Source organism: Jaculus jaculus, chromosome 9 (assembly GCF_020740685.1).
Source record: "Jaculus jaculus isolate mJacJac1 chromosome 9, mJacJac1.mat.Y.cur, whole genome shotgun sequence".
Lineage (NCBI taxonomy): Eukaryota > Metazoa > Chordata > Mammalia > Rodentia > Dipodidae > Jaculus > Jaculus jaculus.
This window is the reverse complement of record NC_059110.1, coordinates 87,066,356-87,082,254: the sequence shown is the minus strand read 5'-3', so window position 1 is coordinate 87,082,254 and position 15,899 is coordinate 87,066,356. Positions and strand designations below refer to the sequence as shown.

Here is a 15,899-nt window from a genome sequence, read left to right as displayed (position 1 = left end):
GTGTGATGGTGCCCACCTTTAATCCCAGCACTCAAGAGGCCAAGAGAGGATAGCTGGGGGTTCCAGGCCAGCCTGACACTACATAGTGAATTCCAGGTCAGCCCGGGCTACAGCAAGTGAAGCCCTCCCTGGAAAAATAAACAAACAACAACTAAATCTAAGAACCCTAAACTAGCTCTGCTTTACTGTTCTGGCTGGCCAGTCCAAAAAGCAGCAGAGGAGGGCCCTGTAATTTTAATAGCACCCTGTAACCAAAGACATCCCCCCATCACAGGGTCACATCATTGACTGCTTGGGTCTAACAGGACTGTTCTGGATTTTGTTCTGTGATGCTCTTAGCTATAAGATATGCTATGCTCACATACTGTAAAAGCAGGAAGTCATCATGGGGGTAGGCATTGGGCAGAAACACTAACCACAGCACAAAGGCCGTGGACCCTATGGACGCTGTACAGCGCTGGCCTGCATAGTCCTCAGCTGAGGACAGCAAGCGGAGAGAGCCCTTTGCTGCCAGCAGCCCCTGCACAGAGGCCACCGGGGGCCTGGCCACATACATCCACTAACCTTGACACCATGTCTTGGTTTCCTGACTATGGATGGTGGTCTGCTCAACAGTGAGCCTCTAAATATGGAGGAAAGGCCTTTGTTTCTTCTTTTGGGTCACTTGGCCATAGAGATGCCAAACACTATTCCTCAGGACTTTAGTTTTCCTCCCCCATGTTTGGCTTGGCCCTTTTACCTGAATTGCTTCCAGAGGAATGCAGTCAGGGAGGAAGCTGTTCTGCCAACCTAACAAAACAGCATGGCCATCGGCAGGCCCTCAGGGAGAACGCGAGCTGTTGGATTCACCCTGCTTGACTACTCTTATAATGGCCAAGTGGCTGCACACAGCTCACCCCTTTGAGCCTGTGGGCAAATGCCAGAGCCAGGGTTGGGTGCTCCAAAGGACCTGAGCTGACATGATACGACAGAGAAAAGTGTCTTAGGAATGGACATGTAGTCAGTCTTGAATGTATAAATAGCTCTCAGAGAGGAGGGACCCTCAGGTCAGGCACCCTGATGATCATCTACTAGTTCTTCCAGCTTTCACTGGAGTTAGGATGACAATCCATTCCTTTAGCCAAATCCAGGTTTTGAGGCTTTCCCACAGACACTGGAATGTTGCTGCCTGAGGTCACCAACCTATTTTCTCAGCTGCCCTCAAGAAGCCCTTTAATACTCAAATTCCCAACTCCCTGCTGAGGTATTTCATTTGTCCTTTACCCCCACATCTCCTTTAGCCTCTCCTTGATGCTTTGACATTCAAATACTCAGTTGTCAGGAGTAGTTCATCTTTGTGGACTAAACATACCTCCTTGGTTTTAAGGAAAACACTAACTGAACTCACTGAAGTGATCTTAGCTTCTTTACTTGGACTTTGTGGCTTACTAGTTTGAAGGAATTCTTGGTTCCAATCAGAAAGTAGGTCTTAGGGTTGGTGAAATGGCTTAGCAGTTAAGGCATTTGCCTGTGAAGCCTAAGGACTCCAGTTCGATTCCCCAGGACTCTTGTAAGCCAGATGCACAAGGGGACACGTGTCTGGAGTTTGTTTACAGTGGCCAAAGGCCCTGGCGCACCCATGCTCTCTCATCTGCCTCTCTCTCTCTCAAATAAAATATTTTTTAAAAAAAGAAAGTAGGTCTTAACAGGATGAATTTTTCAACTAAAAGCAGGGGGAGGGGAGATAAACCAATGTTTGGATGAAAGCCAAGCTGGAAGCTGTTAACCACAAAGAAAGGTGGAGCAGCAGGTTTTGTTGGACTCGGTCTGTGACTGGTGTGCCTGGAGGGTGTGCAGGGCCTGGCGGCAAGTGTTCCCTGAATTACAAGTGCAGTCCTTCCCTTGCTCAGCCTAAGTGATGAAATAAACACTCATTTCTAATAACCTGGTGCTGTGCTTCAATGGTGGGGAGCCATGTTTACAGTGGCTAGCTTGGGGCTACTTCTGTTCCCCTCCTGACCTTGTGTTGTAGCTAGATCACAAGACTCACTCTGTACTGTCCTACAACCCAGGCTCCCCCTGGTGGAGAACTAAGGACAGCACTGACAAGGACTGGAACTGAGGTTTACTATTAACTTAAAATGAACGATCTCTAAGGGTCCGGTGGTGAAAAAGGAATCTTAAGAATTGGGGCAAATGCAGCCCAATCTGTCTCTGGCTCTTGGAGAGAAGCTCCCCAAGTAACTTGGCTTGCTCACTGTCCATGTCTTAAGCCGCTGCTTGGATGAATTCCTCAACTTGTCTGCACACCAGACACACCCGTGCTCATGGCCAACAAGCCCACTGCTGCGGGAAAGCTGCCTCGCTCCTCCCAGGCCTGGTGAGGCCAGGGCTGCTGGTGGCTGATCAGTGTTATGAGCCAGGCCACTCCAATTCTGATGCTGACCTTCTTCCCTGCAGGTGGCAGAGGCTAAGGGTCTAGTTCAGTGCCCACGCACTGGCTGAGAAGCCCATGTCCCCGAGTATGTCCAGCCTCTGAGGGAGACATCCTGGCAGAGGCAGCAGCTCCTTGGATGGAAAGCAATCAGTGGGCCCCAGTGGGGAGAAAGGAAACCTGAGCCCCTCGGGGCAAGAATGGCATTGGCCAAGCGAGCACTGGTTTATTGACCAAATCTCACATTCCTGACAATTTGTATGACAAGCCAGGAAACTTCAAGGCCTGTGACCGCTGAACACAGTTCCTTAGCAGAAAGCTTTACTGGAACATGGTGTAGGCAGGGCTTTAGAGGAAGTCAGCCTTGGAGGAGTCCTATGCGTATCTTCCAAGAAAAGTTATATTCCCCCTCAAAAAAAGGATCCCCACAATTAAATGCTACAGAAGATCTTAGACTTGTCATAGCCCATGATGGGGAGAAGTAGAGTTCTGTAGCAATCGTGGGTCAGAAGCTTTTCTGAAGGGTCCACTCTGGTCTAGGAGCCTCAGCTGGTCTACCAGTGAAGGCCTGAGGGTGGTGTCTTCTCGTCTTTATTGCTTTCCAGGGAGAAGGGTGGGATCCGGACATCAAAATGGGAGCCATCAGGTCTCTCAAAGCGGAATGTACCCCTGAAAATCAGAGAAAAGCTTGTTTAGAGGGAGTCAGGCTAAAACCTCCCTGAGGATTTATGGGTTCACATCCTCAGCTCCAAGGCCACAGCAAGAGGTGGGCTACACTTGACAAGGTAACTAGGTAGAGACCCAGGAGCCCTTCTTGCCTATACCTGAAGACACCCAGCTATCTAGATTCTGGCTCTTAGATGCATACTGCCCAACTTACCCATCTGTACTTTGAGGGTTAAGGCAAGACAGACCATGGGGGAGAAACCCAATTACATAGGCAATTCGGTGCACTCCTATGTCTCTGGATCTAAGTCCTTAGCTCACAGCTCACAAGGAACTGGGGAACAGTCCCATACAATGAGTGGTATCGAACTCCATCTCAGAATCTTACCTGGCTCAGAGCTTACCATAGGCTGAGTTTGCTTCAAGTTCTCACTTTTTTTTTTTTTTTTTTTTTTGGCATGGGTTTAAAAGAGAGTCTCACTCTGTAGCCAAGGCTGGCATGGAAGTCCATGATCTTCCTGCCTCAGCCCCCCAAGGGCTGGGACTATAAGGGTGTGCCACCACACCCAGCCCTCACTTTTCTACACTGCAGTTATCAGTGGGCTCAGCAGTCCCTGCTCCCGCACATGCTTACCACATGTGTCCACTGGAAGCTTGCAGGGAGACATGGCTGCTGTACTGGAAAGCAGGCTGCTCCTTCGATAACACTGGTTCCTGTAAGGATTCAAGCAAAAACGGTCAGGCCAAGCCCTAGAGATGCATTTTCTGTACACCAGAGCCACATGTTTACTGCCACTTCACGAAGACCAGATGCCCCCACCAAAGCCAACATTGCAACATACACATCTACACTGCCTGCCAGCACCTCCTCTCCCATCATGGCCAGTGGCCCGAGTCTTTTAGTCTCACTCTGGGACAGGTAATCTGACTGAGTGAGGGCACTAAGGAAAGATGCATAAGCCCTGCTCTGAAAACACCGCCTCAAGCATTCACTCAGAACAGAGCCTCTGCAAACCTCTGTTGATTTTAGTCTCTTGGGATCAGAAGTATTATGTGTGATCTGCATTTTAAAAGAAACTGAGATTTTAGTTAATCAATTTGCCCAAACTTCTGTAGTGGGTATAAAACTGGAATATGAAGCCAGACCATATACTTCTAAGCCCTATTCTTTTGTTGGGGGAGGGAGTGCATACATATGTATGAAGTGTGGTACATGCACGTGTATACAGGTGTGCACTTTATGCATGTGTATGTGGAGACCTCTCATCACTCATCCGTGTATATGCTTGAGACCCGGTCTCTCACACAACCAAGGCCTTAGCCGTTTTCCAGTTACCACAGCTTAGTCCCCATACTCCACAGACTGGGCTGCATGGCCATGTCTAGCTTTTAATTTTTTTTCTGTATTCAGTTTTACTTATTTGAAAGAGAGATAGAGAGAAACAGAGTGGGCATACTAGGGCATCTGGCCACTGCAAACAAATTCCAGATGCATGCACCACCTTGTGTTTATATGAGTCCTGGCAATCACTAAACCTGGGTCCTTAGGCTTAGCAGGAAAGCACCTTAACCACTAAGCCATCTCTCCAACCCCATGTCCAGGTTTTGATGTGGGTTCTGGGGAGCTGAACTTGGCAGTCTCCAGATGAGAGGCCTCATGGTTACTCTCTCATTAAGAGCAAACTCTCTTACTGTCCCATTTCTGAGTCTTTTTTTTCTTTTCTTTTCTTTTCTTTTCTTTTCTTTTCTTTTCTTTTCTTTCTTTCTTTCTTTTTTTTGGGGGGGATCTTTCAAGGTAGGATCTTGCTCTTACCCAGGCTCACCTAGAACTCACTATGTATTCTCAAGGTAGCCATGAACTCTTGGTGGTCCTCCTACCTCTGCCTCTAAGTGCTGGGATTAAAGGCATGCACTACCATGCTCAGCCCTTTTAAAATTTATTTTTCATGCTGGAGAGATGGCTTAGCGGTTAAGGCACTTGCCTGTGAAGCCTAAGGACCCAGGTTAGATTCCCCAGTTCCCACATAAGCCAGATCCACATGATGGCACATACATCTGGAGGTCATTTGCAGAGGCTAGAGGCCCTGGTGCACTCATTCTCTCTCTAATAAAAAAATTGTATAAAAAAATAAAATTTGAGCCAGGCGTGGTGGTGCATGCCTTTAATCCCAGCACTCGGGAGGTACAGGTAGGAGGATTGCTGTGAGTTCGAGGCTACCCACAGACTCCATAGTAAATTCCAGGTCAGCCTGGGCTACAGTGAGACTCTACCTCGAAAAACCAAAACAATAAATAATAAATAAAATAAAATAAAATTTATTTTTAGGGCTGGAGAGATGGCTTAGCGGTTAAGCGCTTGCCTGTGAAGCCTAAGAACCCCAGTTTGAGGCTCGGTTCCCCAGGTCCCACGTTAGCCAGATGCACAAGGGGGCGCACGCATCTGGAGTTCGTTTGCAGAGGCTGGAAGCCCTAGCGTGCCCATTCTCTCTCTCTCCCTCTATCTGTCTTTCTCTCTGTGTCTGTCGCTCTCAAATAAATAAATAAATAATTTTTTTAAAAAAAATTTATTTTTAGTCCTGCGATGTGGCCTAAGCTGGCCTTGGATGCACAATGATCTTCCTGCTTCAGCTTCTGGGATTAAAGGTATGTGCCACCATGCTTGGCTCAAGCACTATTTTATGGCATGTGTATGTATAGCATATGTGTATACAAGTGTGCATGTAGGCCAGAGGCCAACAATGAGGTATCTTCCTCAATTACTCTCTATCTTACTTTTTTTTGCTTTTTAGTTTTTCAAGGTAGGGACTTGCTGTAGCCCAGGCTGACCTGGAATTCACTATGTAGCCTCACAGTGGCCTTGAACTCACAGCAATCTCCTAGCTCTGCCTCCCAAGTGCTGGAATTAAAAATGTATGCCACCACACCTATTTTTTTTTTTTTTTTTTTTTTTTTGAGGCAGGGTCTTATGTAGCCCAGGCTGGTCTTGGACTGGCTATGTAGCTGAGGATAACGTTAAACTTCTGATCCTCCCCCAAATTCATGTTTTTAAGATATACTGGCTGGGGATGTAGTTGGGTAGTGGAATGCTTCCCTACTGAGCACAGACCCTTGGTCTCAGTTTCCAGTGCTGGTGGGGAAAACGGTGATGGTGCTCAACAGAGCGTGCCTAAGTTTTCACTTCACACTCAACTTGGATTTAAATCCCAGCCCTGGGGAGACGGCTCAGCAGTTAAAAACAATAGATCCCAGCCCTGACACTTACCAGTGATGGGACCACGGGCTCATTAACTACCTTCCATGCATTCACACAGGAAGCCTCTGTGTCTGACTACAGAGGAAGAGCAAGCCTGCTCCCAGCGCCCAGGCTAGCTGGCAAGACCAAGACCGGGGCCTCTGTGGCCAGTGGTGCTCACCCTGCCAACCACTCCTCGGCCTCGCACTGTCTCCAAGGTGCCCGAGAGACTGAAGATCCTCCAGTGCCGTTCCCGGAGCTGCACCACGTCACTGTCCAGGTTCTCCAAGCGGATACAGTAGCGCCACTGTGGGAAGGGGTGGGGCTTATTTTTTTTATTTTTTTGAGAAAAAAACAGAGAATTCTGCTAGCACATCCAGAATTCGGTGGAGAGTGAAAAGCAACCAAGGCTGGCATCTGCATTACACAGGCTCCATCTTAGCCTGGTGGTAAATGCCACATTACCACACCTGACACCCAGGGACACCTCCAGAGCACCCGCTCCACTGAGGGATACACTTACCCAGTAGACGTGGGAATTCTGGGCTTCCTGTGGGAGAAGGGAAAACAAAGGGTTTGATGGCAAGACCAAGTATACTCCAACCAACCCCTCCAGTAAAGCAGAAGTACTCCTGAAAGATTGCAGAGACTGACCAAGCTGTGCCTGTCTGTGGACTAACGACGGTGACAGACCTGTAGCCACCAAGCACACACACACACAAGCAGCCTCCTGGCATCCTTCCCGACCCTCACATCTCCCCTACTGCATTAAAACTCCAACAGAAGTCAACCACAGGGCTCCTACCTTTCTCACTAGTCCCCCTGCCATCCCTGATCCCATCGCTGCCACTTGAGCCCCATCCTCCCCACAGCCATCTCCTACTGCCATTCTGTGTCGGGTGCTGACTACCCCTATGACCCTTGAGTTCTGAAAAGCAGGAAGTGTTCACTTAAATTTGTATTCACAGGCCTAGCTTAGAATAAAGCAAGATGCAGATGAATAAAATACTTGGCTACTGTAACCATATACCCAGTGTGCAGATCAAAGCACACTGACTTGGGGAAGTATGTAGACATTCTTCATAACCAAGGCTTCCTGCACCCGAGGGAAGAAGGAAGAGTCAGCAGGGAGTCTCCTGGGTCCTACGGATATCCCGCTCTAGGTCACAGTGAAGGCCACTGCTAGGAGGCCACTCATCTCCACACAACACACGAGCACTTGGCGGCAGAACCACAAAGGAAGAGCTTCGATTTAGACGCCCTCCATGCGAGTCGTCACCTCAGACAGCACACAGAATCTGCGGCCTGGTCCTGCTGCAAGGCTGACACATACCCTCATGCCCATGTAGAAAGGGATGACGGTGACACGTATGTTCTCAGTTGTTTCCCGGTGGACATCAGAGAGCTCTAGCCAGGGGTGATTCTTTTCTTGCCAGGCCCGCAGCGTTTCCCGAGCCACAAAAGGGGGTGCTGGGACAAGAGACAACACGTCACCAGACATGGTATCTACTCTCCAACTGCCCCTCCTAGAAATTTCTTCCTAGTGACATGTAGGTGAAGAGACCCACACAGGAAGCTAAAGCAAGGCCAGAAGGCAGAGAGCTGCTATGAGGAGTGGTGTGACATCTTGGAAAAGGAACTAGACTGGGATTTCTCAGACCTCTAGCTGCTACCACCTAGCAATCTTAAGCAGCTTCTCATTAGTCCCGAGCCTTAGTGTCGATCTCTGCAAGGAAACAGTAGCCTCTGACGTGACAGGATAAAGGCTGCTGACCTACAGCTAGGGGTCTTCCCACTCCCGTGTCCCTTTTTAAAAATGTTTTTATTTATTTACTGAGAGAGCGCCAGCGAGCGAGCGCCGGGGCCTGTTGCTGCCATGACTGAACTTTAGATGCATGTGCTACTTCGTGCATCTGGCTTTACATAGGTACTAGAGAATCAAACCTGGGCCAGCAGGCTTTGCAAGCAAATGCCTTTAACCATTAAGCCATCTCCCAGCCCCCTTCTCCTTTTCTGAGAAAGAATACCTTTTGTCTGGTCATACAGAAGAAATCTTTCAAAGAGCTCATGTTGGATAGGAACCTGATCCGTGGAGGTGTAGGGGAGGATGTCTTCATGGCTGACATAGTCCAGGCCTGGCGAGGAGAAGTAGAGATGGTGAGATTCACAGAGCAGAGAAGAAAGGCTGAGAGGCAGCGTGTCCCAGCCTCGTCCACTTGAGGCAGCCTTGGCACTATTCCTCTCAGCAGCCTAATCCCATCCAGCCCATGACAGCACTTCAGAACCCACTGCCTAGAACACACTGAACACCTTGCCCTCAGGCACCATTTAGATGCTAACTCCTTACCTGGGATGGCATAGAGAGCTCGGCTGTCATCGTGGTTAGCCAAGAAGGTCACAGCTTCTGTCTGAGATCTCTGAGACTAAAACAAAAGGTGAGTCAAGGGTTTCTTGGCCACTACCCAGTCCTGAGGGCTTTCAGCCCAGAACTGATATGAACCATCTGACTACCACCCCTCCATTTCCTCCTCCCGATGGGATAAAGTCCTTTCCCATGGAGAGAACCCCAGTCTGGCAGTCTTGCTTACTTACTATATGGGGACAGTCACGGGCATCAATCAGCACCTGATAGTAAGTGTGAGTTTTGCCTTTCACCTCCTTAGAGCCATGGCCGGCAGGGTTCTCTGCTCTGTAAGGTGAGAGGAACAACCCAGATCAACCCAGGAGCAACAGAAGCTGTGCCTGACTCAGGAAACTGCCACTTCTTCACCTAAGTGGGCTCAAAAATCAATGATCTGAGCCGGGTGTGGTGGTGCCCATCTTTAATCCCAGAACTCGGGAGGCAGAAGGTAGGAGGATCGCTATGAGTTCAAGGCCACCCTGAGACTACATAGTGAATTCCAATTCAGCCTGAGCTAGAGTGAGATCCTACCTCGAAAACAAAACAAACAAAACAAAAAAATCACTGATCTGAAGGGGCTTTGGCAGCAACACCCCCAGCCAGCCCTTCCCAGTCAGGGCAAACAATGGAGGCTGGAGGGTCCACGCAGTTAGCACTGTCTTACTCTCTGGATGCCTCCTGGAAGGGAGCCATGTTGAAAGAATCCAATTGCCACCTCAGTCCCCATGGCCATAAGAACTTCTCTATCTTGGGGCTGTCTGTGATTATTTAATGGAACTGTTCCTTTTCTATTTTTTTAAGTTAAAAAAATTTGGGGGTAGGGTTCAAAGTAGGATCTCACTCTAGCCCAGACTGACCTGGAATCCCCTCTGTAGTCTCAGGCTGGCTTCAAACTCACAGCAAGCCTCCTCCCTCTGCCTCTTGAATGCTGGGATTAAAGGCATGCACCTGCATCCCTGGCAACTTTTTTAATTTTTTTTTTTTTCAAGGTAGGGTTACACTGTAGCCACGGTTGGCCTGGAATTCCCTAAGTAGTCTCAGGGTAGCCTTGAACTCACAGCGATCCATCTACCTCTGCCTCCCGAGTGCTGGGATTAAAGGCATGTTGGCTCCTTTTTTTAAAAAATATTTATTTATTTATTTGCAAGCAGAGAGAGATAGAGAGAGAATGGGCATGCCAGGGCCTCTAGCCAGTACAAATGAACTCCAGAGATGTATATGCCACTTTGTGCACCTGGCTTTATATGGTATTAGGGACTTGGGTCATTGATGTTTTGCAAGCAAGTGCCCTAACAGCTGGGCCATCTCTCCAGCCCTCCTCCTCTCAATCTCTTTTAAATTTTTTTTTTGTTTATTTTTATTTATTTGAGAGCGACAAACAGAGAGAAAGAGGCAGATAGAGAGAGAGAATGGGCACGCCAGGGCCTCCAGCCATTGTAAACGAACTCCAGACATGTGCACCTCTTTGTGCATCTAGCTAACATGGATTCTGGGGAATCGAACCTGGGTCCTATGGCTTTGCTGGAAAACACCTTAACCATTAAGCCATCCCTCCAGCCCCCTCCTTTTCTCTCTCTCTCTCTTTTTAAACTTTATTTTTATTTTATTTATTTGAGAGTGAGTGAGACAGAGGCAGAGAGAGGGAGAGAGAATGGGCATGCTAGGGCCTTCAGCCACTGCAAATGAACTCCAGATACATGTGCCCCCTTATGCATCTGGCGTATGTGGGTCCTAGAGAGTCAAACCAGGATCCTTTGGCTTTGCAGGCAAACATCTTAACCGCTAATCCATCTCTCCAGCCCTCCTTTTCTCTTTTAATGTACTTCAGTAATGGTTTGAGATTAAGGGTCAAAGGGGACATCAAGAAACCAAGAATGTCCTAACCCGAAAATGTCCTCTGGGGTACTGATTACAGAAGGTGAGAGCAGTGTAGGAGTCCATTCTGGGGATTTGACGCACTTTTGTTTCCATGGATATCAGCATCAGAGAAGGACTCTGGGGCTATTTTTAAAGCCCATTAGAATGCTGTCTTTACCCTTGAGGCCCCAATTATACAGGTCTGCCATGAGTCAGGCCTCCTCTTGAAGAAAACAAGCTGGATGACAGGAAAACTTACTTTTCTGGAGCTGCAGAAGCTACATCCCGGTCATACAGCCTGGCCTGCCAGGGAAACAGGACAACACCTCGATAGCCAAAAACACTATGAAGGAAAAGCTGGGAGATAAGAGAAACCTCAGTAAGTCTGCAGTCCAGCAAATTCATCCAAGTGGAGCCCACCCAGGTGTGGCAGCGAATGTGCAGGAAACTACAGCACATGGTCTTGCCACCTTTCCCCTTGAACGTTGTGATCAACACACAACCATAGAATATTTTTATACTCTTCACTGGGCTGAGTCCAGTCTTTCTTCAGGTCACATAGGGCCTTTAGGAAGCCTTCCCTAACCTCCCTATACGACTCAGTGTAGTGTAAAGCCACTGGCCATATTTCCATGCCATTAATTCTGTTCTAGGCTATAAACTCCAGGAAGGAAAGAACCCTGGTAAACTTTAGGCATACAAAAAATGAAAGTCTTCCTTACCTATGAGGGGCCTAAATCTACTCCAGGAGCCCTGGAACGAAGCTGATACAGAAAGAATACCACACTCACAGCTTACACACTATCATCACTGTTATGAGACAAAAGGTTTGCTTTTCTGAACACTCCTCTGACTTCCATGCCTGCTGTGTTAGAAAACTCTCCTGCAAGGTGGATCTCTCCTGCCTATGGTCTAAGTAATCCCTGTCCATATCAATTAATATGCAAAGCATACTCCAATCCAAGAACATAGAAACCTTATCATTTTGTTTTATAAAAGTTTTTGTTCCTTTTTCTTGTTTTCTGTTTTTGTTTTTTTGGTTTTTCGAGACAGGGTCTTACTCTTACTCTAGCCCAGGCTGACCGGGAATTCACTATGTAGTCTTAGAGTAGTATCAAGCTCATGGAAGTCCTCTTACCTCTGTTTATCAAGTGTTGGGACTTAGGGAATGTATATCACCACACCCAGCAGAAATAACTTTTTAAAGAACTACTAATTTAAGGATAGCCGTGAGCTCGAGGCCACACTGAGACTACATAGTGAATTCCCGGTCAGCCTGGGCTAGAGCAAAACCTTATCTCAAAAAATAAAACAAAGCCAGGCATGAACTACAGGGAGGTCTACCTCAAAAAAAAAAAAAAAAAAAAAAAAAAAAAAAAAAAAGGATTAATTTATTCAAGAGAGAGGCCGGGACCCAAAGTAGGACTGCTGTGAGTGCAAGGGCAGACTACGACTACATAGTGAATTCTTTCAGGTCAGCCTGGGCTAGAGCAAGACCCTACCTTGAAAATCCAAAATAAATAAGTAAATGAATAAAAAGAGAGAATGGACATGTTAGTGCTGCTGCCAACAAACTCCAGATGCATGCACCACCCTGTGATCTGTCTTTATGTGGTGTTGGGGAACTGAATTCAGGACACCAGGCTTTGCAAGCAAGTGCTTTAACCACCGAACCATCTCTCCAGTCCCTTTTTTCTTTCTTTAATTTTATTTACTTATTTGAGAGAGAAAGAGGTATAAAGAGATTATGTGGATACTGGGTAATCAAGCCTAGGTCCTTAGGCTTCGCAGGCAAATACCGTAACTGTTAAGCCATTGCTCCAGCCCTCTCACCTTGTCTCTTTCTTTCTTTCTTTTTTTTTGAGGCGGGGTCTCACTGTAGCCCAGGCTAACCTGACACTTACTCTGTAGACCCATGATGGCCTCAAACTCATGGCAATCCTCCTACCTCAGTGTACTAAGTGCTGGGACTAAAGGCATGCACCATCACAGTCTCTGACTCAAAAAAAAAAAAAAAAAATTGTGGTCCCCATGGCATACCCATTCTCTCTGTCTCTGATTACAAATAAGTAAAATAATAAATTATTCTTAATTTATGGTCTGGTGCCAAACATGAAAGTGGAATGAAGCATGAGATGTAGATCAGTAGTACAATGCTTGCCTAGCATGGAAAAGTCCTGGATTTGATCTCCAACATTTGGGAAAAAAATGTTATGGGGGTTGGAGAGATAGCTAACTGGATACAATAATGAGTACCTGAGTTCAGGTTCCCTGACCCCACATAAAAGCCAGAAGCTGGCACAGGCTCCTGTGATCCCAGCAAGCCAACAGCAAGATAAAGGTAAAAACAACAGATTTTTCCAGAAGCCTGCAGACTACTAGCATGGTGAGTGGAGTGTGTGGAGTGATGAAGAACAATGAGCGACCCAGGCTCAAAGAGGCCGAAGGCAAAGACCAACCCCAAAAGTTGTCTCTGACCTCCAGCTGCATCCAGTAGCATGCACGCACCTGCCTTCAGATACATGCATACACTCATACACAAACACCAAAAAACCTAACACACAGAAGGAACAGAAAACCATATCATGCATATTTAGGCCTACAATCAGATCAAATCTGACTCCATTCAGAACTAAGATATTCCATGAAAATGAAAATTGACCCAGCCCGATACTTGCCTGCCCAGTCTCATATTTTCCATTCTGTTTTGGCACCTCAAACACACCAACTGTCTCCAACACTTTGCCCTCTGCTCGGTTTCTGATTAAGAAGGAAAAGAACAAGCAAATGAAAAACTTAGATGAGTCAAGTGTGGTGGCGCACGCCTTTAGTCCCAGCACTCAGGAGGAAGAGGTAGGAGGATTACTGTAAGTTTGAGGCCAGCCTGAGACTACATAGTTAATTCCAGGTCAGCCTGGGCCAGAGTGAGACTCGACCTCAAAAAAATAATAATAGTGAAAAACTCAGAAAGTAACAGGACTTCAAGATGATACTGAGAGGGTATAGAGCAATGACAGCAGTGAGGGTCCTGTCAAAGCCCCCTTGCATGAAACATACTGCCTTTCCTCCTCTAAGATCCAGCCACAGGCCTCTGCTTGAAGATCTCCAATCTCTGTGTTAGGTCTGACTGCTCCCAGCTCAATCTCTTCTCTCTGAACAGTCATGTCATGCCTGCATACCCTATTTAAAAGGACTCCCTCACCCCACTTCTTTGCTGACCTCCCCACAGCAGGTTCACTGTCCTTCCCACTTCAGTTACTTGTGCCCATGCCTTATCTCTATTAGAGACTGTAAATTCCCTTGGAGCAATGCCTGTGTTTAATCTGTGTCACAGCCTCGTGTATAAAAAGTGCAAAGTGCTCAAGAAACAATCATTCTGAGGCAGGAGGATCTTCTGTTACTGTCCTTGCCACTGTTCCTTTGCAGCGTATTCAACAAACTTTTCTTTTTTTTTTTTTTAATCTGGACCGGGCATGGTAGTACATACCTGTAATCTCAGGAAGATCACACCCTGGCTACAGTGTGACCCTGCCTCAAAAGGGGGTCAGATTTCTCAAGCACCCATCTCTCTTTTAAACTGTAGTAGTTTAGGTGGATTTAACCACTTCTCTCTTTTTTATTTTTTAAAAATGTTTTATATTTATTTATATGACAGAGAGAGAGAGAGAGAGAGAGAGAGAGAGAGAGAGAGAGAGAGAGAATGGGTACACCAGGATCTCTAGCTGCTGCAAACAAACTCCACATGCATGTGCCACCTTCTGCATCTGTCTTACATGGGTACTGGGAAATTGAACCTGGGTCCTTTTGGTTTTGTAGGCAAATGCCTTAACCACTAAGCCATCTCTCCAGCTCCACTTCTCTCTTTTATTTATTTTATTATTTTTTTTGGGGGGGGGGGTTCGAGGTAGGGTCTCACTCTGGCCCAGGCTGACCTGGAACTCACTATGGAGTCTCAGGGTAGCCTTGAACTCACAGCGATCCTCCTACCTCTGCCTCCCGAGTGCTGGGATTAAAGGTGTGGGCCACCAGCCCGGCTCACTTCTCTCTTTTAAAAACAACAATTTCATTTATTTATTTGAAAGAGAGCAAATAGGCACACCAGGGCCTCCAGCCATTGCAAATGAACTCCAGATACATGTACCATCTTGTGCATCTGGCTTTTGTGGAATCGAACCTGAGTCCTTAGGCTTTGAAAGCAAGCACCTTAATGGCTAATAGCTATTGTACTCCATGCATCACACCTAGTACTGCAGTTTCTCAATACAGTTTTGGTTCAGACTTAACAGTTTTCACAGGGCTTTTAACTTGAAAATAGCTCTATCTTTCCCCATTATGTATCCATCTTCGGCCACTATAAGGTCAGCTTTGTCAGTTATCGAACAGGGTTCGTCTTTCTAGGGACCCTTCTATTTTAGAGATGTGAACTTCTTACTCAACTTGATCTTTGTGTGTGTGTGTGTGTGTGTGTGTGATGACATCCCTTGGAGGCCCTGTCCACACCATCCTCATGGCTGGAATTCCCTTTCACGAGTCACAGCACACTAGTCTGCCCAAGGTCACACAGAAAGCTAGGACCCACGAAGGCCCATACTCGGGTCGATTCCCACTTTCAGCATTTTTTTTTTTCTTTCCTTAGAGGAACCATGATCCAGTAGGGACGGGGGCCCGGAGCTGACATCCCCGTGGCTGTACTAAAAGGGCAGCCTACTAACAGGGTGTAGAGACCCCCACCAGAGACGCAGGCCTCGCTGGGGCAGCGTGACTAGATAATGTCCCACGGAGCTGGCTCTGGGGGTAGCGCTCCCTTCTCTGCCCGCGACACATGTTTAAGCAGCGCTCGTCGGCCCCTGCTGCGGACTCCAGTCACCCTCCAGCCCGGGGGGTCTCCTTAATGGCCGGGGACATGCTCCCCTGGATCCTGGGACCGGGTCAGCGCCCCCCCACCCCCGAGCCCAAAGCGCCCCCGGACTCCAGCACCGTCGCGGCGTCCCTCACCGGGACGACAGATGCCTTCGCGTCGTCGTAGTCACCACCACCGGCGGGAAGGTCCCCGCTCCACCCGCCGCACACAGCGGCCTCGACCCTCGGGCTGCGCTCAGCGACCTGGACCACCAGCGGCTACCCACTGCCAGAGCCCGCCGGGCCGCACAGCCTGCCATGACCCGCCCGAGCGCCTCGCTCGGCTGCTGACACACAGGGCCCGAGCCGCGGCCCCGGGCGGCGTCCCGCCCCCGCCCCACAGTGCCCCGCGCCGCGGCCCCGCCCCCTGCCCCGCCCCCAGCCGCCGGCTGCAGCTACTTCCGGTGCGCGCGGGCGGAAGTCCGGGTGCG

At 48.1% G+C, this 15,899-nt stretch overlaps 1 protein-coding gene across 1 annotated transcript; it reads right to left on the bottom strand.

Annotated features, from left to right (window-relative positions):
* Window positions 1-2,614: 2,614 nt before the first annotated feature.
* On the bottom strand, window positions 2,615-15,764 carry Poldip2 (DNA polymerase delta interacting protein 2). The gene is made up of 11 exons (XM_004664598.3): window positions 15,565-15,764; window positions 13,248-13,329; window positions 10,829-10,926; window positions 8,904-9,000; window positions 8,659-8,734; window positions 8,339-8,446; window positions 7,645-7,781; window positions 6,835-6,861; window positions 6,493-6,618; window positions 3,714-3,793; window positions 2,615-3,082 (listed from the first exon to the last, which is right to left on the bottom strand). Exons 1-11 carry the CDS (start codon window positions 15,726-15,728, stop codon window positions 2,968-2,970), a joined length of 1,110 nt encoding a protein of 369 aa, XP_004664655.1. The 5' UTR covers window positions 15,729-15,764; the 3' UTR covers window positions 2,615-2,967.
* Window positions 15,765-15,899: the final 135 nt, after the last annotated feature.

Coding starts and splice junctions, on each gene's coding strand:
- Poldip2 (XM_004664598.3), bottom strand. CDS start 15,728: ATGGCAGGCTGTGCGGCCCGGCGGGCTCTGGCAGTGGGTAGCCGCTGG. Junction 13,330..15,564: donor CGAAGGCATCTGTCGTCCCG/GTGAGGGACGCC, acceptor CTTCTTAATCAG/AAACCGAGCAGAGGGCAAAG. Junction 3,083..3,713: donor GCTTCCAGTGGACACATGTG/GTAAGCATGTGC, acceptor TCTGATTTTCAG/GGGTACATTCCGCTTTGAGA.